Source organism: Armigeres subalbatus, chromosome 2, assembly GCF_024139115.2.
Source record: "Armigeres subalbatus isolate Guangzhou_Male chromosome 2, GZ_Asu_2, whole genome shotgun sequence".
NCBI classification, from domain to species: Eukaryota; Metazoa; Arthropoda; class Insecta; order Diptera; family Culicidae; genus Armigeres; species Armigeres subalbatus.
The window spans coordinates 48,779,460-48,806,926 of record NC_085140.1 but is presented as its reverse complement, the minus strand read 5'-3'; the positions used below and the strand labels follow the sequence as shown (position 1 = coordinate 48,806,926).

At 41.3% G+C, this 27,467-nt stretch overlaps 1 protein-coding gene and 1 non-coding gene across 2 annotated transcripts; one reads left to right on the top strand and one right to left on the bottom strand.

Moving 5' to 3' along the window:
* Positions 1–6,119: 6,119 nt before the first annotated feature.
* Positions 6,120–13,348, top strand: LOC134214365 (hairy/enhancer-of-split related with YRPW motif protein). Its single transcript, XM_062693755.1, has 3 exons — positions 6,120–6,739; positions 8,149–8,363; positions 11,873–13,348. Exons 1-3 carry the CDS (start codon positions 6,441–6,443, stop codon positions 12,541–12,543), a joined length of 1,185 nt encoding a protein of 394 aa, XP_062549739.1. The 5' UTR covers positions 6,120–6,440; the 3' UTR covers positions 12,544–13,348.
* Positions 12,570–12,641, bottom strand: Trnae-uuc (transfer RNA glutamic acid (anticodon UUC)). The gene has a single exon. It is a non-coding gene; the product is annotated as a tRNA-Glu (tRNA).
* Positions 13,349–27,467: the final 14,119 nt, after the last annotated feature.

The window sequence follows — 27,467 nt, the reverse complement described above, 5'->3', positions numbered from 1 at the left end:
TTGAAGGCGATGAGGAGTGACGTCAAGCTCGGTGAACTCGGCGCCGACGTACGTCGAATAAGACGTACCCGGATGGGCGAGATGATCCTCGAGCTGAAGCGGGGCGTCTCGCAAAAGGGCGCCGCCTACAAGAAGTTGGCGGAGGAAGTCCTAGGCGAGACTGTCAAGGTGAGGGCACACCGACGGGTCTGATATGGCTGCGATATGGACAACGGGGAAATACCCAGTGCAAGAGTTGGGGTCTTCGACACATGAGGGCTTCGTCATTGCCAAAATCAACGGGGTCTTCTTCTGCGGCTGCTATGCACCTCCTCGATGGTCGATCGAGGATACTACAGGTCGTATGCTGGATTGCTTGACGGCTAACTTGATGGGGCGTAGGCCGGTGGTGATAGCGGGGGACTTCAACGCTTGGGCCGTGGAATGGGGAAGCCGTTCCACGAATCAACGGGGGCAGATCCTGCCCCTAGTAGCACAGTTCAGATCTATTTTGTTGCAGCAACTCCAATGTGATTAGATTTAGTTGCATATGAGTCGCAGTGACTGGTAAATGACAAGTATGCTACTTGGGGCTAGAATCACTGGCCACGTTGGATGTGGACTTGGCCAATGTCGGTACCAAAAGTACCTACAGCTGGAATGGGGCTGAGTCTATTATCGACGATACGTTCTGGAGCCCTGGCTAATCGAGTAGTTCGAACTGGAGGGTAGATGATGGCTACACCATCTGGCGATTCGCTATAGTATCGACTATACGACCAGCATTTAGCGGACGGAAGAAGGGGCGAGGCCTAGCCCTCGTATGTAGAAGACATCATACTTCGACGACGAGGTGTTTAAGGAAGCGCTCCGCCGCGAGCACAATACTCTCGGTCTGAGCGGCGAGCAGCTGGTAACAGTACTCTCGCGTGCATGAGATGCCACCATGCCTAGGAAAGTCCACCCTAGGGATGGGAGGCCACCGGCTTACTGGTGGACTCAAGCAATTGCGAACCTGCGCCGCGCCTGTCTACGGGCAAGGAGGTGGCTGCAGCGAGCACGCACAGAAGAGGAGCGTGTTGAACGACGGGTGACGTTCGTGGCTCCTAGAGCCACTCTGAAGACTGTGATTAGATCAAGCAAAAAAGCCTGCTTCGAGGGCCTGTGTCAAAGTGCCAACGCGAATCCATGGGGTGGCGCCTATAGGGTCGTAATGGCCAGGACACGTGGGGCGATGGCCCCTACAGAGCGGTCTCCTGAGATGCTGGAGTGGATCATCGCGGGGCTCTTCCCACGTCATGACCCAAGTCCCTGGCCTCACTTTGTGGAGCTGCCAGGGGCCAGGGTGGCCGACGAGGGAAGAGTAACTGTGGCGGAACTTGCGGGGATTGCACAGTCCCTTAATGTAGGTAAGGCGCCAGGACCGGATGGTATTCCGAACCTGGCCATCAAAGCGGCCATTGCTGAGGCTCCCGAGATGTCCAGATCTATCATGCAGAGATGCCTGGACGAGAGAGTTTTCCCTGAAGCATGGAAAAGGCAGAGCTTGGTCCTATTGCCAAAGCCGGGAAATCCGTCGGCATATAGACCAGTATTCCTGCTTGATACGGCGGGGAAGGTACTCGAGAAGATCATCCTCAACAGGTTGTTGATACACACGGAGGGTGCGGATGGTCTATCGAGTACCCAGTTTGGCTTCCGAAAGGGTAAGTCGACCGTAGACGCTATCTTGTCGGTTCCACGGAGATAGCTATCCAGCGTAAGAGGAGGGGAGTTCGCTATTGTGCAGTAGTGACTCTCGACGTGAGGAATGCTTTCAATAGTGCCAGTTGGGCAGCTATTGCAGATGCGCTTCTACGTCTTGGAATTCCCGAGTACCTGTACAAAATTCTCGGAAGCTACTTCCAGGATCGAGTACTGGTATACGACACGGAGGCGGGGCGGAAGTGCGTTGACATAACTTCAGGGGTTCCGCAAGGTTCCATACTGGGTCCGGTGTTATGGAACGTCATGTACGACGGTGTCTTGAAGTTGAAGTTCCCGGTGGGCATGGCAATCGTCGGCCTCGCTGACGATATTACGCTGGAGGTCTACGGCGAATCGATCGAAGAGGTGGAGTTGACTGCAGCCCACTCGATCGCAATTGTGGAGAAGTGGATGAGTTCCAGGAAGTTAGAACTGGCTCACCACAAGACTGATGTGGTTGTTGTTAACAACCGAAAGTCGGAGCAACAAGCGGTGATAAGGGCAGGCAACCGCGCGGTCACTTCTGAACGCTCCATCAAACTCTTGGGGGTAATGATCGACGATAAGCTCACCTTTGGTAGCCACGTCAATTACGCCTGCAAGCGTGCCTCCACAGCTATAGTGGCATTGTCCCGGATGATGTCCAATAGCTCTGCGGTTTATGCCATCAAGCGCAAGCTTCTGGCTAGTGTAGCTCTGTCCATACTGAGGTATGGGGGGACACGACCCTGCATATTAACTGCTACAGAACGAAGTTAGAAAGTACGTATAGGCTCATGTGCCTAAGAGTTGCGAGCGCGTACCGTACCGTGTCGCACGATGCACTCTGCGTCATCACCGGTATGATGCCTATTGACATCGTTATCGGTGAAGACATAGAGTGCTTCGAAATGCGCGGCACGAGAGGCATCCGTAGGACTGTCAGGTTGGCCTCAATGGTCAAATGGCAGCGTGGGTGGGACAGTTCCACTAAGGGTAGATGGACACATAGGTTGATACCGGAGATAGGTACGTGGGTCAAGAGGCGCCATAGGGAAATCACTTTCCACCTGACCCAGGTTCTTACAGGCCATGGTTGCTTCAGACAGTATCTACACCGGTTCGGACACTCGGCCTCGCCCGAGTGTCGAGGCCGAGTGTCCGGTGTGCGCAGGTTTTGAGAAAACGGTGAACACGTGTTGTTCGTGTGCCTACGTTTTCGCACAATGCGTGACCACATCCTTGCCACATGTGGTCTGGACACTACCCCGGACAACCTAGTCCGGAGGATGTGTAAAGATGAAGTTGGCTGGAACGCCGTTGTATCGACTGTCGTCCAAATCGTCTTGTTGGTTTTTTGTTACCAGCAAAATATTTAAAATAAAACTCAGATTAATCCACCTAGCAATGATGATGCCTTTCTCGTGCATTATAAAATATACATAGTGAAAAAATCACATTAGAAAGGTCAAAAAAGCTCTTTAGCGGTGTAGATCACATTTTTTCGATCATTTTGCATATTTTTGCATTGATTTAAATGCCAAGTCGTTCCTTGTCAGGACCACCACATGGGTCATTCCACACCAAGTGACCGAGCACGTCCCTAGCAGCACAGAAGTTCCACATAGGTTACTGTAACTCATATGTGACCGAATGCAGTCACAATAAAGTTGCTGCAACCATTTTTGTCTGACTTCACGCTCAGGGTGCAAACGGTCAACTTAAAAATAGCAAAAAAATACGTGGCATATATTAATGTTGGTCCATTATTTTGAAAAATCATATGACCGTGGTGATTGAACCGCCCCTTTGGGCCAGGAACCCCTCCCCGTTTTTTAAGATTTTCAAAAACATTAAATCTTCAAATATCAATATCTCACCCCCGATAAAGTTACAACAAACTTTAATACCAGTATGCTGCTTGAAATTTGATGAGTATTTTGAAGAAAAAAACATGTTTCAGGTGCTAGGCAACTATATTATTTTTCACAAAAAATAATAAAAAAGCATTTTTCTCAAAGTATGTATATTTTTTTCTTTCTTTGATTTCTCCGCGGATTTGAGCTTATCAGACTTTTTCCAGTCGGAAACACTTATCGATACCAAGTAAAATGCGCCGTTGCTGAGATGTGGCACCGATAGTAAATCTTGTTTGCCGTTTACCGCAGGGAAACCAGCGGTTTTGGTAACAAACGAAAGTCACCGTAGTTTCTAACACGAGCCGCACTCCAACAACGATTCCACTATGGCACCAACAAACGTCCATGGAAACGATAGTTACAAGCAAGTGTAATTACCTTGGTTTAAATGCTGATGAATTGTAAAGAACTGATGAATTATGTGCAAGAATATATTGGATGTAAAATTAAACGCTATGGAACACACGTATATGGGTTCTAATATTTCCATAGCGTGTAATTTCCAAAAATTTTAACTGTGATGCTGGAAAAATGGTTTGTTCTACTGGAAATTTGTAGACTTCAATAAACAATCGGCACCGAACATCTAAACAGTTCGCTTCTCGAGAATGGTATTTAATTAAGCTTCGCTCCGGTGTATCGGAATTGAAATGTGTTTGTGATGGGCATACAACCTAATATGGAAAGTTGTACGTAACAGCTCAATCCGTTAAATTTACATGCAGCCATTCGTCGCGAAACTTTAAAACTTACAATGTCACCTTGCAATGCGAAACATGAATTTTACCCAGCAACGTACACCAGCAGGTTAATTAAAAATGTATTGACCAGATAAAGAAAGATAATATTACATAAGGGACAACTAGGAACTTGGAGCAGGTTAGTGTTACAGATATGCCCTTTAGATTCTGAGGTAATATAATGGAGGTAAACCATCAAGAAATGACAAAATTCAATTAGGGTGAGTGATCAATAGAAGGAAAAGTGTAACCAAATTCACTTTTTTACCAGATTATCCGGAATATCCGAGAAAAGTTATTCCAATCCGCCCGCCGGTATGTTAGTCTGGATAATTTCGTCGGATTCGCTTATTACGATAGTCTTGTTGGATATTTCGGTATGTCAACTAGAAACTATAGTACAGTATCTGAAAGGAAGAGATGTCAGTGTACCCAAGCGAGCGATTTTTTCCACTAGTCGTACAGTGAGATTACCATCTTCCTATTGCGAATATTTTTTTATGAGAAGAACGAGCTATTCTCCCCATCTATAGTGTCAGTCTGGAAAAAAAGTTTGCTTGTTTTAATAAAAATGTAGCAGATTATTGCTTCATGCAATGGATTCCGCGTGAATCTACATGCTCTACTATTATGACGTTTCTTACAAGATATTGGTAGAATGCAAACAATAAGGTCAAATTTGTTGTCAGATCGACCCAGTTTCATTCTGCTACTTATTAGTTCCTATTTAATACAACAGATGGAAATTTTCTCAATTATCATCATTTACACATGTTAAATTATTGGATTAATTAATGCAGAAAAGATGCAACCGGTTCTATTTTCGATTAAACCACAATTTTCGTTATTCAATAGCGTCAAAACCTGATCAAATCAACAAGGTCAAGGTCGCAACGATATCGCCAATCCACTTGTTCGCCAAAGTCCTATTTATGCCCAAGACGTGCTGCCACACGTGACCCATATTGGCGCGCCAACCGCAACCGTGCGCCATCGATTGGGTCGCACACTTCTTACTATTCCATCAGTGCAGTCAACATCCGCCGATGATCCACCGGCCGGCGGCTCCACACGTGACCAAAACGCGAACGCCGACCGCGCATCCAACAAGTGTTGATCGTCGCTGAGCATCAGTTTACCAAAACAACCACCCACTGATTGCATATTCGATGGCACACGATTGCATCCCATCAGCTAGGCGGATTCGCGCGCAGGATTGAAAGAGTAGGGGATATCTGCCGTTTCAGTCACGAGTCGGCCACGCTTCCGTGCTTCAATGGTACACGTGCGTGCGTGTGGCTCTCTATGCTCTCTTTACGGTGCTCGGCCTTGTGGTTCATCACGCTTGCATTAGAGTGGGGGTAGCATAATGAACTCAGCATTAGAGCATAGTGGGCTACAGGCTTTCCCCCACCACACTGACTGGCAATGAATTCATTCGCAGCAACGAACGTCGCACGAAGGAAAACTATGCTTTGAGCATTTTCGCTCTCTCCCTCTCTGGTCGGTGTTATCCTGCAGCGAACGCCCGCTGGGCGCGCCCTCCTTCCACTCACTCACCCGTCGAGAGCCACTGAATGGGCTGTTGTTGGGATGAGGTTCATCCTCTCACCAGGCTCACACTACAATGCGGAAATACAAAACGAGCATAGAGCATAGAAGAGTGATAAAAATCATAAACATTAACCGGCGGGAGTGGGGATGGCACATGCATTGCATGCGTTCGGCATACGTCATTAAATCAGTCGGACGTCGTTTGTACACATGACAAGTCACGTGTAGGCCTTACGGTCGCCGCGCAAAAACCGGAAAGCACACAAAACAACAAACCGAACAGCAAGAAAGAGTTGGCGCGTGTACTAACTTAAGCAAAAATTAGGAGGTCAGTGTTAGGAATATTTTTGCGAATTAGAATCGACAAACACCTGATTTCGGTGGAAACAAAACTTGCGTGCGTTTGGGAAAAAATAACAGAAAGAGGTGACTTAGAAATCTGAATTGGTTTTAACAAAGTTGAAAATTTAACAAGTGAAAGTGATTGTAACCTCGTTCGCGTTCGCTGAGAAAGTGCTCAAATATGGATCATCATCTGCATCATCACCATCACCATAGCCACAACACCCCGCTGCACTGGGGTTACTCGACCGGAGGTGGAGTTGCCGGCATTGTGCCGGTTGCCAGTTCCACCCCCAACTCAAACTCCAACAGTCAGCAGCAACAACAGCAGCAGCATCAACAGCAGCAACAACAACAACAGCAGTCTCACAACAATAACAACACGTGGACCCCACCATCGTCCAAGGGTATCAAGCGGACATTGTCCGAGTCGCTGTCCGACGACGATCTTTACGATACGGAAGAGTCCTCCAAAGAACAGTGAGTTTTTACAATTTTCGTTTTTTTTTTAATTATAGAATTGTGATATGTTGGGAGAAATGTGATGTGTGTAAAATTCGTTATCCGATGTTGTGATACAGCACCATGCTGAAGGTTTATTGCCGCCGCAAGCATAATTCACAACAAATTTTTCTTCCTTTATTCATGCAATTTTTTAAAATGTTGACTTCTTCACTCTACACAACAACTAGTAATTATATATCAATATAGAGCAATTATGCTAACGTCGGCAGTTCAGTGAAGTATTTGGATCAGTTTATGTTTTCGGTCAGCAATGCAAAATATCTTCCATTTTCATTTTCTGCTTAATCTTGTGTTGCAAGTCACGTATCAATCAATTTTATAATCGGAAAGTATGATTTGGAATTCATTCTATTCGGCATAAGTACTATCTAACCTTAGTAAGAAACCCTCTCATACGGATTCCAGGTTTAAAAAAATCCTTTTATGTTTTTTTTAAGTTATTGAAAAGAAAACGTGACTTCATTTAAATAATTTTAAAATGGTTAGAGTATTGTATTGTACAGTATTGTGCAGATTAAAATTATTTCTACAAAAACAGTATTTTTTTATTTGCTCACAAAAGTCTTAATTTATGATCTCTAAATCTTCAAAAGCGCATCCACTTTAAAATCGACCTTCATTTTTGAGTTTATCTTCTACAGATTTGTTAGAAATTAGTTTTACTCTACAGGAGATTCGGTCCCTTTTCCAAGCCAAAACTGTGAAATACGTTCCAAAGTAATGACTGGATCTCAATTTTAATCAACATTTTTTCTCGGCTCCGGATAATGCAATCCGACGTGTGCTATATTTATCTTCGGCTGATATAAAAAATAGTTTTCCAGGTTGATAATTCATAAAGCCGATTTTCCAAGATTTTTTTTTGCGTCTATAGACTGGACATTAAACATTTCATGCATTTGGATGTCTATGAGATCTTTAAGAAGGTACTTTTGAAGTCTGTTAGTTCCAATTAAATGAATTCGATTATATCAATCCAAATTTATGACTCTTCGCCCCTATGTTGATTCCAAGTATCAGTTCAACATCGTTGAATAAATTAGCCTTTACACCTTGTTTAATGAGGTACACCATCCCGCACCCCTTCATCCTCTAGCTACACAGTCCTTAACCTTCGACAGTTATCAAACCGAGCGTGGGAACCAAAAACGGGAAAACTTCTACAGAACTTACTCAACCGCACAGTCAATTTGAGGAACGCCTCAAAGGAGGGTGTTTAACGAAATGGAAAAAGTCATATATTATGTTACACACATCACATCGGCGCATTAATGCCCACATGCACTCATGTTCTCGTCCCCCCAGAAAACACACATCGCTCATTCCCTAACTCTGTGTTTCCTTCTTCGTTCCCACGCGTTCAGCACCTCACCTGGCGGATCGGACAGCTGTCAACTGTTGAGTCGGAAGCGACGTCGCGGAGTCATCGAGAAGAAACGCCGCGATCGGATCAACTCGTCCCTCTCGGAACTGAAGCGGTTGGTCCCCAGTGCCTACGAGAAGCAGGGCTCCGCCAAGCTTGAGAAAGCCGAAATCCTCCAACTGACCGTGGACCATCTGAAGCAACTGCACGCACGAGGTAGGTTTCCTTGCTTCCTTCCTTTATTCTTTTCATTCCAGCGAGGAGGATTTAGATATGATTTTTAGTTTGTGCTTAATTACCAGAAAGTGTCAATCTTTTCTCACGAGATGAAACATCTTCTGCTCGGCAACCATCTGTTGCCGCTTGACCGGAACACGTCCTGTCTTTCCACGTTGGTCCTTATGTTGTCGTGTCGTCATCATCGTGTAAGTCAAGAACTTTTACTGCAAGCATGTTTCTCTCTACATAGAGAAACCTAATTAACGAAGTCAACACACCGAGTAAGAACCAGCAGGACGAACCATACGGTCGCCCGACCCTGATGAGGGAAGAGGGTCACAGTTTTCTCTAGCACTTCTTCGCATTCACAATTTAGCTACAGGGAAGAATGGTCGGAATCGTAGCATTGAAGAATTAGAATAATATTGAATTTTGAACAAATCTCGAAGTCGCGTACAATGTGGTACAATGTTTACCGAAAAATGACCAATCGACTAAACATCTGCGAAATTTGAATTTCAACTCAATGTGTTCAATGAGAAACTGACTCTATAGGTAATTGAGAAACTGAAAATGCATTTCATAAAACTGAAAGGTGCATATTTTACCACCATCACCCTTCCGAACGATACACATAGCTGATGGCGGTGGCGATGTTTATCAGGTCACTCTCGCCGTATACCTTTTTTATGATGGGAAAAAGGAACTTAATACATCCGGCATCCTTGTTCCCACGGTACTGGTGCTGGTGGCTGCAGTTATTTCTGGATCGGGTGCTGCTCTGAGTGGGACGACGCACGATGCGGGAGGGAAAGCGAGAACAGCGGAAAGGACCCTCGTCAAAACGGTTCATGGCGACGGATCGAGGAATAAAAGTTTGTTTTGCTTACTAGTTGGTACTAACTTACTTATTTGCTGGTGCTCGGTTCCACGTCGTGCATTCTCAAGTTGTTTCTTATTGTTATTTTTCTGCGTCTTAAGGGTTTTGCATAGAACCTTGGTGGAGACGAGATGCAGACAAAGGGAAGGGGGAAAAGTTCGTCATGGCTATCGGGTAGCTTTTATTGAATACAATAAAGGGTTTGATTGGGGTGCGGAAATTTGATCAAATAACAGGAAATAATCAACTTGATTATGCATCTCCGAAATGAAGTTGATGTACTTTGGTATCAAACGAAAATAATTGAATCAAGTTTTATTGAGTCTTGCAAACATTTTTACGAGTCATATTTTCCTTTTTTTAATGTTTGGCTATTTACAACAGGTTTATGAAAAAAATTAAATTTCATATCCATCCGGACTCTGGATAAAATCTGACAAAGCCTCAAAACTCCCGGTTTGTCTTTACTGCTGCGTTAAGCTTAAACTCGATTGGCATGTAATTTCTTCTGATTATATTTTTATAAACAAGATTTAAAAAATGTTGAAAGGACAAAAATGAAAACGAACCGCATTATCTGCATTAACAATAATGTCTTCTGGATAATACATACTGGATAAGTATGAACACAATTTCTTGAATCCAAACTCCAATGAAATCTTTCTTGCCAAAATTTGTCAGCGTTCAATGGTAATAAACCTACTTTACGTTACGAAAATTGGCAACATTTATAAAAAAAATATGAATGAAAAGTGCGGCATGTGAATGGGTTCCCAACGTAATTCCCACCACACCCATCACGCAGACTTTCAGAGCCTATCGTTCGTTCAGCATTCAAAACAATAATCAACGTCTCGGGGAGGCATAATTGAATCCTCGGACTGGGCAATACGTGGGAAGATCACGGCTAATATCCAAACAGGCACTTCGTGAGAAGCAGCCAAATCACGCCAGAAAGAGAAAAAAAAACATTCAAAAGCCGTCAAAAATCCAATAAGCTAACCAGAAAAAGGGTTCCCATAATCAACTGCGATCTCGACTTAATCGATCCGCCGATGCCGGCCGTTGGAAGTAAAAGGAAAAACAAAATGTAAAACAGAGGCCCAGACGGAGGCTACATTCCATTATCGGTATTTATCCTTTCTTCGTTCCAGGAACTCGGAAACATCGGATTTTTTTGCACTTCGCACACTACAACAACAAACGGGCCAGACTCTAATGGCCCCCCGATTCCGATTCCTCTCCCACGGTCTTTTCTGGTCTGTTCTGATGTGTGTGAGAATCCTTGATTTACCGAATCGCGAATTACCGCGTGATTACACTCCCTTAGCGCCCTTTAATGCTTTTTTTGCGTTCCTCTCTCACATCGGTTCCCACCATTCCCTTTCGTTCCATCCAGAACGAGGCTAATGGGGTGGTGGGAAATTCGACTTTTCGAAATATGTTTTTTTAATGGAACCACCCCCTGGCAAATAATGAATCAAATGCGGTGGTGGCAATGCGATAAGTCGTTTTTTGTTAATGCGCACAACACTGTTTGGGAATCGTCGTGATCATCAAAACATTAAATCGCACTCCCCCTCCCGCTGACCCCGTGGTTATCGAGAACCGTGGCAACTGAATTACGTACGAGTTCACATATTTTTGTTAGACTATCGAGCCAACTTACTGATGCAAGCAGCGCAACGGATCGAGTCGAGTCCAAAGGGAAGCGATGACGAGGAACTATACTTCTGTGGGAAATGGGATGGTTCTAGCCGAAAAAGTAGGGGTTCAGTTCGGTCGGTGGTTATTAGCCGATGTGACGCCGAGAGAAGAGTGGATTCGGTGTATGGGAAAAGGAAAACGGCGGTGATCACACACGATGATGATGACGACGATGAATGAACTGCACTGAGGATAAGAAATTAATTTTTCTGTGACAAAAATCGAAAATCAGTAAACATAATTCCAATAATTTGCGCGTTTTAAACCCGCTTTGTATGCACTACACACAAAATGAGACATTTGGTCACAAAAAATCAATAATTAACCCACAGTGCAAAGCTAGATTGGTGTGTGAAGCATAATGTTGGAATCGTTGTAGAAAGGGGGAATATGTTTGAGATATTCCTGTTGCTGCTGATTTTGCTTCCAGAGGTTCAATTCCTCTGCATATTTAAATAAATTCACAGAAAGCAATCAAATTGTTGGGCCAGTTTCCTTCATAAGAATAGAATTATTAACTTATTCTGCTTGGGCAATCAATGTTCAGAGCGAATGTAAAGTCGATCACATAGCTACGAGAACTGATTTGAATTATTAATCGTTTCCTTAATTTTGCGACCCCCTGTATGTGCATTGCGCATAATTTGGTTGCCAGCTCCCGGTTCCCTTTTCGTTTGAACCCATCCGTGGGAACGAATGTTGAAAAGTTAAAATTGACACGCAATGCGGTAGGGAGTGATGGTGACGACGACGACAACCAAAATTGATATTTATGGGCAGAATGGGACCTGTTAAATAGGATTATTATGTTATTATTTCTATTGAAGTGTGCACTTCTCTCTTTCTCGTACACTTTCCAGACTATCGCGATACAGAACAAAGGTCATTAAAATTAGTTTCCCTTTCTTCTCCCCTGTAGGACTGGACGATGCCAGCTACGACCCGCAGCGATTCGCCATGGACTACCACATCATCGGTTTCCGGGAGTGCGTCGCCGAAGTCGCCCGCTATCTGGTCTCCATCGAAGGCATGGACGTGCAGGATCCCCTCCGGTTGCGTCTCATGTCCCACCTGCAGTGCTTCCTCACGCAACGTGAACTGTCCTCCAAAGCAAATGCCAGTCCCGCGTGGTCGCACAGCAGCTCGTACCAATCCGCGTACGCACCGCACTCCTCATCCTACTACCATCAGAACTACGCGCCCCAGAGTGCATCGTCGTCGTCGCCCTACATTCCTCAGGTGGCTACCATCCCGACACACGACCAAACCGCTCATCAGGTACCACCGCACGCGCTCCATTCGTCAACATACGCAACAAGTGCCACCGCCACTGCACACGACCTGTACACGAGCCAGCACGATGCCACTTCCGGCAATGCACAGTCACAGCAGCAGCAGACACAATCAGCTGACCCAAGCAACCCCACCTACATCGACATCTCCAACCTGCGAGGCGGCGGGGGCGGCTATGGCAACTCAGCCGGTTACTCCGTTAGCACATCCTCCCACGGGTATAGCGCCACCTCCAGCAGCTACAACAACAACTCGTCGAAACCCTATCGACCTTGGGGTGCCGAAATGGCTTGCTAAAAGTCAGGACCAACACCAAAAAAAATTTCCCATACCGGGAATCGAACCCGGGCCTTCTGGGTGAAAGCCAGATATCCTAGCCACTAGACCATATGGGATATGTCTGCTGGTTATTGTGGATTATTTTGCATCCCCACGTCTCCAATTGTACCAAAGTGATAGATTTCATTCGATTTCCTATTGAAACAACAACACCAACAAAGACAATTTACAACAGTGATAAGATACCAGACTAAAGCAAAAACGAGAATCGCCAAAGATGTCATATCAGTTTTGATATCATTCTATATACACATTAAAGGGGAGAACGCATTTTTTTATACCCCGCATTTCGTTCAGGATGTGAGCTTTAAAATATCGTCATACTGTACATACCGACGTAGAATAGATTTCCCCTTCGGGCGGCAGCCGCCACCGGAGATTATTTATTTTTAGACAACTAGGGCACAGATTTTTACCTCTACTCTATTGTAGATGCCAAAATCTTAAACCAAGACATATTGTCTTCGTGAGAGAAGTGTATAGCTTTAAGGCCGGAACTAATCGAGTCAATTAGAAATGTAAGAGTGCTGAATAAGGGATGCTTTTAAGCTTTATTGCCTGTAGATTTATTACAATAGCTATATATAACGAACATGGAAAAGTTTAACGACCAACGAAATAAGAGTTGTGATTTTTTTTCCGAGAAGCTTTTGCGAAGAGTTTTTCTATATCGTAGTATTGTACATGCTTATAGGATTTTATATGAGAATTTTACTGAAAGTGAATTACCAAAAGAATAAATTATAACGAAATTTTCTTAAAATGAATGTTTTAATGTTTTGAGGTAGGAATGATATCACAACTAAAACTAACAGTCTGGTACTATCGGAGACAGAATTCAGGTAATGGTGGGGCAGCAGTCATTTTGGCGTAATCAACTCACTGATAATTTGGCCTCAGCAGTAAAAACTACATTAGAGGTCCGAAAATCGGCGGGACGGTGTTTGTCAGAATTTTGGTCGGTGACGGGCGGCGGCGTTTTCGGTGTCATGCCAAAAGCCATTTTAGCCGGCGGGGCGGCGGCGTGAATCGGCATAAAGAATTTTTTACGTTCGTTTCTTAAAGATTTTTTTCTGCACTTTTTCGGGATGTTTCAAAATTCCATCGGAAGAAACTTTTGAATTTCGTCGGACAAATCTGATGAACTTCTCCCGAAAATTCTCTGAGCTTCTACAAAATATTCATTTGAAATTCACTGATAATTTGGCGTCAGCTCAGCAGTAAAAACTACTTTAAAGGTCCGTAAATCGGCGGCGACGGTGTTTGTCAGAATTTTGGTCATTTGAAATTTCAAGTAATTTCAAGTAATGGTGGGGCACCAGTCCTTTTGGCGTAATCAATTCACTGATAATTTGGCGTCAGCTCAGCAGTAAAAACTACTTTAATGGTCCGTAAATCGGCGGCGACGGTGTTTGTCAGAATTTTGGTCGGTGGCGGCATTGTTTTCGGTGTCATGCCAAAAGCCATTTTAGTCGGCGGGGCGGCGGCGTGAATCGACCTGGAGATTTTTTTTACGTTCGTTTCTTAAAGATTTTTGTTCTGCATTTTTCAGGATGTTTCAAAATTTCGACGGAAGAAACTGTTGAGCTTCGTCCAAAAAATCTGATGAGCTTCTCCCGAATTCTCTGAGCTTCTCCAAAATATGAATTTGAAAAATATTTTCGTAAGGAAACTACTTTGAGAACATGGTTTCCAAGATGGCCGATTTGTGGCTTTGTTGTATAATCAACTTAAAGAAAGTGCGCAGCAAAAAGTCACCGAAAATTGCTTAGCACACTTTTATCAGTGCACACATAGCTGATACGAACACCACAATATGAAGTTTATTTATTTACTAGTCTTCGATTTAAAAGTCGTACAGACAGATATCATTACTAACTAATCTTATTTCTAAACATACATTTTGACAAATTAAAATCGAAATTAAAATAGACTTCGTTAAAACGTCAACAACAGACATCTAACGGATTATTCTGCCCAAATAGAGTGCGATGCATAGATAAGCGAAGAAAATCGGTTTGGCGAGTCGTTCTGGCAGGGGACGTTCAAATTAATGCTGTTCAAAAGCATCGGGCAATCTACGTTGTTACACAGTATGTCGAAAAAAAACAGGTGTTGTAGCAATGTTCTCCTGCTAGTCAAAGTCGGCTAAATAATAAGAATGCAACGATTTTCATAGGGTGGCAGTCGAACAGGGTCATTCCACGGCAGCAAGCGCAGGGCAAATCGAATAAAGTTGCGTTGTATTCGTTCGATGCGCTCGATTTGCACCGCATGATAAGACGCCCATACGAGCACACCATATTCTAGAACGCTACGTACCAGAGCACAGTAGAGCGTCTTTATGTAACGTACACACCAGTCAAGCAGTTTGACGAACATTGACTCCGCCCCAAGAAAACGCTTCGGTTGCTGCTTTGTTTGAACGTGTGTGAAGTTGTTCCAACAACCATTTGACAGTTGGCGGCTCGGTTGGAAAAAATTAAAACGGTTTGATTTTGGTGTGAGTTGTCGGGGGTGGAGTCAAGATTTGCCGAACATGTTTGAGCATTTGTAGTGAAGTTGCACAAGTTGGCGCTTCGGTCGTTCGTGTGTGAAATTGTTGGTCGAATAAATTGATTGTTCGTGCCACTGTTGGTAAAACTTGATGGATGTTTGAATAAACGAGAGGTGCAGTCAATGTTGGTCAAACTGCTTGACCGTGTGTACGTTCCATTATGGAGCTCGAGCACCAACCATCAACAAATATATGGGGGTTTGTGCAACTTCACTACAAATGCTCAAACATGTTCGGCGAATCTTGACTCCACCCCCGACAACTCAAACCAAAATCAAACCGTTTTAATTTTGTCCAACCGAGCCGCCAACTGTCAAATGGTTGTTCGAACAACTTCACACACGTTCAAACGAAGCAGCAACCGAAGTTGTTTTTGGGGCGGAGTCATTCGTCAAACTGCTTGACTGGTGTACGTTGCATTATGGAACGTACACACGGTCAAGCAGTTTGACCAACATTGACTCCACCTCTCGTTTATTCAAACATCCATCAAGTTTTACCAACACCGTCACGAACAATCAATTTATTCGACCAACAATATCACACACGAACGACCGAAGCGCCAACTTGAGCACCAACCATCAAAAAATATATGGGGGTTTGTGCAACTTCACTACAAATGCTCAAACACGTTCGGCGCACCTTGACTCCGCCCGTTTTAAACCGTTTTATTTTTTCCAACCGAGCCGCCAACTGTCCAATGGTTGTTCAAACAACTTCACTCACGTTCAAACAAAGCAGCAACCGAAGCGTTTTCTTGGGGGCGGAGTCAATGTTCGTCAAACTGCTTGACTGGTGTGTACGTTGCATTAGACAGTAAGCATCTTCAAACTGCTGGGTATTCCGTTTGATAAAACCAAGCACCGCGTACGCCTTGGCGGTCGTTGAAGCTATCTGCTGGGTAAAGTTTAGCTTATCATCCAGCAGAACGCCGAGATCCTTGATGGTGTTTACGCGGTCGATGCTTTCTGTTGATATCCTATAGTCAAAGATGGTTGTACTCCTTGTTCGATTGAAAGTGATGACATTACATTTGCGGATATTAACTTCCATTCCATTTAGCGTGCACCAGTTGAGCAGAGCATCGATATCGGCTTGGATGGCACAGCATTCAACCAATGATTAAATGATCCGATAAAATTTCAAATCGTCTGCAAACATCTGCTTGGGAGATTTTATCGCATCGCAGAGGTCGTTGACGAATAACACAAAAAGAAGTGGACCGAGGCACGCCTGATGTGATGGGGAATGAATCCGATCTCGTTCCATCGATGCGTACATATGCGCTGCGCTCAGTTAGGTAGGACAGGATCCAGCAAGTCAGCCAACCAGGAAAACCCATTATATGTAGTTTCTTCACTGCCAAAGAATGCGGTACTCTGTCGAATGCTTTTGTGAAATCGATGTAGCATCAACTTGTTTTCGCTTTTCAATTGCGTTGACTAGCGAGGAAACATAAACCATCAGGTTGGTAGAGGTCGAACGTTTTTTAACAAAACCAAAACTGGAACTCCGATATGATGTGATCCACATGCGGATAAAGCGAATCGTGGATGAGGCTTTCAAACATTTTCGGCAGGCAGTTAAATGTATGTGTGAAATGGTAAAAATGTCATTCCTACCATGCTTCTGTTATTTTGGAAAATGGCGTCGAATCAAGAACGCGTTAAAGTAGAAAATCCGGCGGCAATCATAATTGTCGATTCGTAGCAGAGAGAAAAAGAGTTATAAGTGCCTTCAAGAAGAATCCGAACATCTTTCGTTCGAGATGTGGCCAAGAAAATGAAAATGTCTCCACCTTTCGTCCAGAAAGTGAAGAAAAGTGCAGGTTTGAGACATTCAAAGTGGGTGTTGCACCCAATCGTAATGATAAGCAGAACAAGAGTGCAAAATCGCGAACGTGGATATTATATGAAACTTTGCTGAAACTTATTCAAAAGCTAATTTCAAGCAGATTCCGGGGTTAAAGTTGAATACCTCGATGCAAAAGGGAGGTGTTGCCGACCATTTTAGGCAGAAAAAACTGTCGAAGTTCCCAAATTTTCATCAAAACCAATACCATACATTCGCAAATTTACGTTAACGAATGCCTGAATGAACGACTCTTGTCATTCATTCGGAAGCATGAAGGTACAATTTTGTTCTGTCCAGATCTAGCATCTTATCGCTACGGAAAAGTGGCTCAAAAACTGGTACGCTGCTAATAGCGTTAATGTTGTCCCAAAGGAGTACAACCCCCCAAATTCGACGGAGCTCCGCCCGATCGAAAAGTACTGGACCCTGGTTACAAGGAACCCTCTGAAAACGAATAAATTAGCAAATGATAAGAAAAGCTTCATACGTAACTGTTAAAAGGGTGCCACATCAGTGACGGATAATACCGTGCAATAGCTCATGGATTTTGTCAAGAAAATGGTACGGGCATTTGCATACAAAGCATTAAGGTGGATATAATAAAACCACAAATCGGTCGTCTTGAAAACCACGTGCTTTATAAAGTAATTTTTCAAGAGCACGAGCTGAGATAACCATGAAGCAGGTAGTTAAATTTAAAATAAAAAAAAACATGAAGCTCGTAAGGACGAAACATTGGTAGATCATTAATTCATAATTAAAAATTCACCACGGGATCAATTGTATAATCACCTTAACCTTCCGATACTCACTTCATCCTGGACCGCTCACGCAGTCCCGCCTGTGTTGTGAACGAGAAGCGTGCTTTTTTCGTACATGTTGTACTTTTTACAACGGCACGATTCCCCGAAGGTTAAATTCTATGAATTAAGATCGAAAATGGTTTGACCGAAAATGACATTTGACGATAGCGACAAGTAGGCAAAAGAGACATTTGGCCGAATGGAAATTTGGTCGAGTTTGCCCTAACAATTCATTTGGCTGAAAATGTCATTTCGTTTGGTCGAAAAAGTCATGTGTCCGAATAGATCATTTGGCAGAAAAGGCCGTTTGGTAGAAATCGTCGTTCGGCAGAAAAAGCCATTTGGTCCGAAAATGTCCGTTATGCAAAACAACCATTTCGGCCAAACGGCATTTTCTTCCAATTGACCTATTCGGCTGAACCGCTTTTTTGGGAAAATGACCAATTCAGCAGAACGACACTTTCGCCCGAATCCCCATCTTGTCCAATTCGGCCAACCATTTTTTTTTTCAACAAAAGGAACTGTTCGACCAAATAATTTTCGGCAAAATAATGTTAGACGAGATGTGCTATAATCAAATGGTTTTTTTGGTCAAACGACATATTAAGCCAAACAACTTTCAACCTTACCAACAAATAATTTTAGCTATATAAGCTACAGTATGGTTTTCTAAAACGTTGTCGAGTTCAACCCAAGGTATCTAACGGATCAACCAAGACTTTTACAATCTCTTCATCATCGGTTTATAACCAACCCAGTTCAATACGCATATGATAAGGAAAGATCCATTAATAACGTAACTTAAAAATTGGCCATTTTCAAGCCCCCAACCCCCCCTATATTACACTTTTTGGAGGTGCTACCCTCCCACCTCTAAACGTTACGTAATTTATGGATGCTTTCTTATCTAATTTCCATGAATATGGGATGCCCAAGGTGTAAGGTGGGAGAAGAACAATGTCCTTTCCAATGTGGCCACTAGGGTGCCAAAGAAAATGACATTTTCGAATTTCAAAAAGTTTCATTACCTCAAAATATGGCCCCATGCAAAATTTGAGCTCAATCGGACATGATTTAGGGGTGCCTAAAATTGGAATTTTTACCCATGAAAATTTTTCCAGGGGGACCAAAGGAAAAGTCGAAAATCGAATTTTTGTTTTTGATGCCAAATGACTTAAAATGCATGAAACTTCGAGATCTAATGTTACTTAAAAAAAATTGAAAAAATCTTAGAACATTTTTGGGATTTTTCTCAGATGGACTTTTTTCAGATGATGAAAAATTTTTCATCGAATTTTAACACCGGGCGATACACAAACGTTTTCGTAGATCCCCCTATGCAAAATTTGAGCTCAATCGGACATGATTTAGTGGTGCTCAAAATCTTGCTATCAAAAATTTGAATTTTTTGTAACTTTGAAAACTTTTGAGATCAGATTTACGGAGAAAATTATCAGATTGGTAGGCAATGTTTATTACACTGAGGTTTATTTTTTTTCGCGGTACCGCATGAATTCAAAACACAACGTGTAAAGATCAAGAAAACTGATAATGTAGAAACACGATTCATGTCATTGCGGAATTTTTTTTTATCGGATTTTTTAAATAACACGATAACGTCACGAACACGTCCGTTTTTTTTTTTTTTTAACAACTTGGTTTTGATTTACATTGAAAAAGATTGACGTAAAAAAACCTTTGTGTATTGATCCTAAAGTGAAATAGATAATCCTGATTTGTAAAATAAATGCACTTGTCATAAGACGAGTTAATACAGTCCCATTGAATTCCACCACTTAATTGTATCTTGACCGATACGTATTTCGACCTCAAAAGTAAGGCCGTCTTCAGTGTCTCGTACTTGACTCGACTACGAGACACTGAAGACGGCCTTACTTTTGAGGTCGAAATACGTATCGGTCAAGATACAATTAAGTGGTGGAATTCAATGGGACTGTATTAACTCGTCTTATGACAAGTGAAGACATTCCACTAAAAAGCTCAAAATAATTTTCTTATCAAAATAAATGCACTTTGTCTATCAGTTTGTTTCTCAGCTCGCAAATGAAACATGAACTTATGAAGAACCATACGACGGCAAATTAGATGACTTGGGAAACAATGGCAAATATTCTCCAACAAACAGAATTTTATGAAAAATAATAATAATAAACAGTGTTTTTTTTTTCTTTATTTTTGTGATTTTTTATTGGGTATTAAGTTTATCACATAAAAATAAACAGTGTGACTGCTTTCACTTCTAAAGTTCAAATAAATACTGGCACCCCTAAATCATGTCCGATTTAGCTCAAATTTTGCAAAAGGGGATATGTTTGGCTACAAAAACGTTTGCGTACCGTCCGGTGTTAAAATTCGATGAAAAAAAATTTCATCATCTGAGTCCCAAAAATGTCCCAAGAGAAAAAGTCGACTTTTTTCAATTTTTTTTTTAAATAACATCAGATCTCGACGTTTCATGCATTTTTAAGTCATTTGGCATCAAAAACAAATATGCGGTTTTCGACTTTTCCTTTGTTCCCTCCTTGGGAAAATTTTCATGGGTAAACATTTCTAAACTTTGATGAATTTTAGGCACCCCTAAATCATGTCCGAATAAGCTCAAATTTTGCATGGGGTCATATTTTGGGGTAATGAAGCTTGTGAGCAATGTCGTTTTTTTTAAATTCTTAGTGGCCACGTACCTGGATGATTGTGTAGCTCAAACATTATGAACACAGTTCGAACGAATCATGTACATTTACATCAAATAGCATGCACATAATTGGAGCATGATAAACGATAGAAATTTCCATTTTATTTTATTTTTACATCACTTAGCGTTTCCAATTTATGTGTTGTTTTAAATTTACATAATCTATTTTATGCTGAAATAAAAAAAAGGTCAACATGAGAATCGAACTCAGGCCCGCAGAGTGATAGTCCGTTCCGATACCACTCTACCGTTTTCACTTCTTGAAACCAATGTTGCTCAAAGAGTAACATGTTCTGAGTTATGGCGATTCTAACATACGGTACCGAACCCGTCGTGATCGGGTTCTGGCTAGGTAATGTAAATTTACATGATCTGAGTAAGCGCATCGTCAAGGGAAAATATTTGATGGATGAAGTGCAAGAAGTTGAAGTTTTCCATCGATTTAAGAAAACGCCTGATAAAGTACACCAATGAAATGCAGCATCACGGATGCTGCTTTGTAGTCGCAATGGAAAATCTTCGCTTTAGTATGACGGTGGTCGAAAACTATGGTTTCCCGCTGCATTTGCAGCTGCCTTGATGGAACTGTTGGTTTGTTTACATTCTATACCGAGATCGTCGCAAGCGTGGCCATCTTTCGGTTCACATAATTTCATGTAAACTTAATGGTTTATAAATTAATTTTCTGGGTGGATAAAGTATTGTTTTCAATAGAGTGTAGTTATAATGGTAAGGTGATGTATCTATACGGTTTGATTCATGCTCCGTTTATGTGCATGATTTTCAACGCATAATTACATTGAAAAAACGATTACATGATCTGTATTCACATTAGTTTCATTGATTACATTACCAGTAAAAGTCAAATTTATTTGCTGTGAACTTCTGGACGTTTTAGATAAGAAAAAAGGTCTGTAGTAGTTTGTATGAGTAATGATTGAAGCCATATCAGCTCAATTAACCTATGGAATACCATATCATACATCATTCATAACTTCATCGAATAGATTGAATGTTCCGAGCTACAGGACGTTTTGAAGAACCAAAAAGGGTCTGTAATACAGTCGAGCCTCCATAAAAATGCTAATGAGAGGACATTGGCTCACGGATATATCGAGATATGGAACAGAAGTTCCTTGGAAAATTGTTGGAAAGGATTATTAGAGTAAACGAGAATAAAAATATTTTTAGTATAGCATAATTTGCCTTCATGGCCCATGGGTCGATATCGAGTCATAGAACATCGCCCACCGCAGCTTGTTCATTCAGGACTTGATGGAACGCATGTTCAGAACTACAGAACGATTTGAAATATCCGAAATATGGTACATTTTGTGAGATATATTTCGCATACATATTTGAACATTTTGTCTCTATACCTTGGAAATTTCTTCCAGTAGCTACATAGGAAATTCCTCCAGAAATATCTTCGAATATCCATCCAAATATTGTTAAGGGGGAGGGGGGGGGGTGCTCAATCAAATCAAATTGATATTTCTGTACCTGTAAAGAATATTCGTCACACATCCACCGTCTTCCATTTAAAATCTTGTTCCTAAAAAGAACCGGTTTATGCACCTCGATACACATCCGCGGACGATCGTCACGGATGGCCACTCGGCACTTTACCATGATTTACAGTAAATTTCACTTAAGTACTGCTGACCATCATTTTATGAAGAAGAAGGTTTTGTTTGCCGTATTTTTTTAATAAGCAGCTCTCTGAATTGACTAGGGACTATGTCTTCACCGATAGCGGTCCAAGTAACATCTGTGATGGCCGTCGGTTTGAAGGATTTTTTTCGGACATAGGACATAGTTGGAAGAGTACCACGATGGCAGTCAATATGGCACCGGACCTTCCACGGTTCAACCCCACACCTCCCGCACTCCTCTCACACCAACATTCGAACGCATCGAACAGTATCGAACAAAAGTTTAATATTCAAATTACTAACCTGTTCATAGCATATTTATTCACTTCGCGTAATAATGAACATGTTTCTCCAAAGATTTTTTTTAATCCTTAGTTAACGTGATTTTTTCAAGGATGAGAAGTTCATCACTTATTTCTCCAAAGAGTCCTGTGTGTTTCGGCTCGAATATATCATAAATCAGCAGTTTCGTGCCAATTTAATAGCCGTTCGCGATTTGGTGGGTTTATCACTGCACTTCACTTCTTCTCAAAGGGCATTGCAACAATCAAGTTTTTACTCACTTCTCCGCACATGAGCAGCCCGAAATGTTGATGGAATCCAAATTAAGCATCACTTTTCGAAATCAGTCACTGCTATTTTTGCCCGAAAAAAACGATTAAAACTGATCGAGGCAGGGGGAGAAGGTGGAGCACTGAATCCCTACCCCGACATGTTCTGGTTCTGAAATGTAAACAACAGTGTTAATTCTCTACCACCTTTTTGTTATGGCGAGGTAATGCAAACTTTTGTTTTCGATATTTTATCAAAATTAAACACTCAATCATGTAGCAATATAACGATGTGGTATGCTTGAGATACCTGCTTGATTAAAGGGACTCGAAAGAGAATTTATTTGCAGTAACTAACCGAATATAAAAATGTTCGCATTAACGATTGCGCCCTAACAGTGGTTCTAAGCTTCGATGCAGAGTACACGAGCTTTGTTCGCCAGTGACGAGCGTATGAGGCCCTCGGATCGAGAAGCGAATGTAAACACCGGCACCGGCAGCAGCAAACTAATAATTAGGGTGGCTCAAAAATGATTTTGCTCCACCAGGCTTGCGAATCTTTAGCATGATAATTACGCTTATAAGAAGGCATCAGTGAAATGTGCTATTCAACAAAATAGCCAGAATTTGTCTGTGATATCTATCGCACCAGGGGCAGATACTTCATACAAAAAATGTGACATGGGGGTGAGTGGGATATACACCTGTGTTCAGAATAATAGCAGCGGAAGCCGTTTTTCATACAAAATGGTCAACTTTGACAAGCTGTAACTTTGTACTCCGATGGCCGATTCAGCTGAAATTTTGGCAGTGAACTACAAATATGATGAAATTTACACATACTACGTATCAATTTTTTTGAATGACGCGTTCAAAAATTACGCACTAGGTCAAATTGTTCAAAATAATAGCAGTTTTTGTTTTGGAAATATCAAGAAAACAATAGGTTGGAATGTTATCAATTTGAATTCAGGTGCTGCGAGACACTAAGTTTATAATTTAAAAAATATAAATTGTTAAATTTGACATTTGAATTGGCCAATATAACAAAAATAAAAACTGTTATTATTTTAAACAATTTTACCTAGCGCGTAATTTTTAAACGCGTTATTTAAAAAAATGATACTTAGTATGTGTAAATTTCAACATATTTGTAGTTTACTGCCAACATTTCATCTTAACCGGTCATCGGAGTACAAAGTTACAGCTTGTCAAAGTTGACCATTTTGTATGCTTCCGCTGCAATTATTCTGAACACAGGTGTAAAATGCTATTTTTGCGTTACGCGATCAATGGATCTTTCCTGCGGTGCGGTTTCATTCAGTGAAGTCTCAGGAATGTTGCCCTCAGCTATGTGGGTTATCTTTTCGCCAGCAGCATTTGAAGGGGAGGCGCTGTAGCCAGTGTAATAAAAGGTTTAGTTTTCCATACTAGTTTTCATACAAACTTGAACCGGCTTGTGCTCAACCAGTTTTTGTTCAAATCGGTGGAAATCAATCAATTTTGTTCAAATGGAGTCAACGTGGTGGAGCTGGGTCGTTTTTTGAACCACCCTACCAATATTCTTTGTTTTTGCCTTTCTCGTACAACAAAGTTGCACCGAAAGGCTATCATTTCACTCCGAAAACGAACTTTTTATAGAAGCCTCGGAGACCCATAGTGTTATATACCAATCGACTCAGCTCGATAACCTGAGCACATGTCTGTCTGTCCGTGTGTATGTATGTGTGTATGTGTGTGCACAAAATCTAAGAAAAACATTAGACAACTTTTCGTATAGTAATCTTTAACCGATTTTCTCGCAACAAGTTTTATTCGACAGGGGACAAAGCCTTGTTAATCACTATTGAATTTGATAACGATTGACCGTTGCGTTTAAAAGTTATGAAGAAATTGCTACATCGGACCATATAAGCTCCATATAAGGTTGGTGTCTTCACTAAATGCGAGAAAGGCAGTATCACTACTCGGTGAATTAAAATACTACTACAGTGTATGACAGTTTTACTTTCAAAGCTTCGTTTTGGTACTCAACCCACCTTCACCTTAAAGTTAGCGATTGTGTCATGTATACATCCTAATATTTACATGATTTTACGATTCTCATTGCACTAAGAGGGAAAATGTATACGTCGAGCGGTCGTATCTTGTACACAAACCTTCTAATTTTTTTTTTCACAAAAATGAATAGTTTGATTACGTGAATGCCTGAAGTGAAGCAATTTGAAGAACAATAAAATGTAGAAGAAATAATGTAAGAAGAAGACTGAATACAGAAGATAGATAGAAGAAAAAATAAATTAAAAAACCCAACTTAATTCACCTAGTGGTGACACTGCCTTTCTCGCATTTAGCCAAGACACCAACCTTATATGGCGATTCCATTTTCTTAATAACTTTTAAACGCAATGGTCGATCGTTATCAAATTCAATAGTGATCAACTAGGGTTTGTCCCCTGTCGAATGCAACTTGTTGCGAGAAAATCGGTTAGGAATTACTATATGAAAAAGTGGCTAATGTTTTTCGGTTTTCGTGTGCACACACACATATCCACACATACACACACACATACACACGGACAGACAGACATTTGTTCAGCTCGACATGCTGAGTTGATTGGTATATAACATCATGGATCTCCGAGACTTCTATAAAAAGTTCGATTTTGGAGTGAAATGATAGCCTTTCGGTTCAACTTTGTTGTACGAGAAAGGCAAAAAACCCAACCTAATTCACCGAGTAGTGATGCTGCCTCGCATTTAGCCAAGACACCAATCTTGTATGCCGTTGATATGGTTCGATGTACTTAATAACTGTACGATGGCTCCTAATAACTTTCTCTCTATATCTCTATACCTTGGAAATTTCCTTCAGAAGCTACATAGAAAATTCCTTAATAACTTTCAAACGCAACGGTCGATCGTTGTAAAATTCAATAGTAATCAACTAGGAGTTGCCTCCTGTCGAATGAAACTTGTTGCGAGAAAATCGGTTAAGGATTACTATACGAAAAGTGGTCTATTGTTTTCCTTAGTGTTCGTGCATATACACACACACACACGGACAGACAGACATTTGCTCAGAACAAGAATAAAAGATGAATTTTGAAAAAATGCAATAACGATTTTATTCAAAATTGGTCTAGAGGTGCAGAATTTCCATAGAAATCGAGCCCTCTACTTGGTTTTGATGGACGAATCGTTTCAATCATTTAGTTTCCATTAATTGAATAATAATTGACCTTTCCCGTAGAAAAAATATTCAATCGATTCTTGGGCTTATTTATGGTCAACTTTTCCAAAGAACCCATATTTTTTGACGCCTCTAAGCATTTTTAAAATTTAAAATTAAAATCGAAAAGTGCTGTTTTTTTTAAGATTGGCCCGATTTTGAACGAGGCCGGTTCACACGTGCAGCACTTTTCCGGTTTTGGTTTTCGATTTTAAAAATAGTTAGAGGCTTTAAAAAATATAAGTTCTTTCGAAAAGTTGACCTTAAATAAGCCAAAGAATCAACTGAGACAACAAAACGAGATACAATTATTGACGGGAAAGGTCAATTATACGAGTAATAGCGCTTTTATGATTTTATGACACGAATACAAAATGCCAAACTATGCATTGATATAATTTGACTGTACACCAAACGATCTCAAATATATTGTTCGTGGAAAATGTGATTTTTGAGTAATGGTAATGATACTCAATGATCTTTCCAGTGCATCATCTAAAATTGCAGAAGCTAACGGCAAAGTTATGCATGGTCCAGTTTGTGTATAATTTACTACGATACCGTGAATAATGTAATCATACTTTTTTAATCGAAAAACGATTACTGGAAAAATGGTATTGCAGCACACGAGCAAAAAAAAAAGAAATTATCATCGGAAAATCTTGTTGGCCAGCTTTTAAAATTGCTATCATATCAAGTGATTTGATCCATTCACTTGAACCGTTTATTCGATGCGAATGTGCGAAGCGAAATGCCAAACTCGATGAACGGACTGTCAAAGAGCGAGCCACATTCATCGACGATCGATGTTATGCATGGTGAGTGTTGATGGTGTGCGAACGAATGTGGAATTGAATATGACAGTGCAACCGGAATATTATTGTTTCTTCTTCATGTAAGTATCTATAAACATGTTGTTACTTTTAGTCATATAAGAATCCTATATTAAGAGAAATGCGTGACCAGTCATCATTAGTCAATCAAGCATTGGCAAATTTAAAATCTAAGCAAAGTTAACATTATCTTGAAGCAATATTAAGTGAATTGAAATTGCAAATTTTATCAAATAAAACAGTGGTTTTTCCTTCGCGAGAAGAATTCGTTTAGTTCATTATTTATTCATTTCACTAATTTATTTTAGTGAATATGCTTGAGAACATCGTTGTATAAGAAACAACAAATCTTAAGAAAGGCGAATTTTAAATGGTAACTAACACACGACGATGTTTGTACAATTTATTATTATTTAAGGCATCAATTCTAAGCTGTCTATGTGCAAGAATGACATATTTTCAACCACCTGACAGAGACATGAAAAGGATGATATGAGCGCAGGTATCTGCCTGCCAACTCAAGATCTAAAAAGAGAAAGATAATAAATTTGAGTTTCACTAAATTTCAACACCAAAGCTGTCAACAGGTAAGCTCAAGCAGACTGGCACAGGTAAATTGCCTCAAGCAAATTCAGACTATAGGTAAACATCATGAAAGCCATCATTTGACAGTCTAGAAAATAA

Coding starts and splice junctions, on each gene's coding strand:
- LOC134214365 (XM_062693755.1), top strand. CDS start 6,441: ATGGATCATCATCTGCATCATCACCATCACCATAGCCACAACACCCCG. Junction 6,740..8,148: donor GAAGAGTCCTCCAAAGAACA/GTGAGTTTTTAC, acceptor CCACGCGTTCAG/CACCTCACCTGGCGGATCGG. Junction 8,364..11,872: donor GAAGCAACTGCACGCACGAG/GTAGGTTTCCTT, acceptor TCTCCCCTGTAG/GACTGGACGATGCCAGCTAC.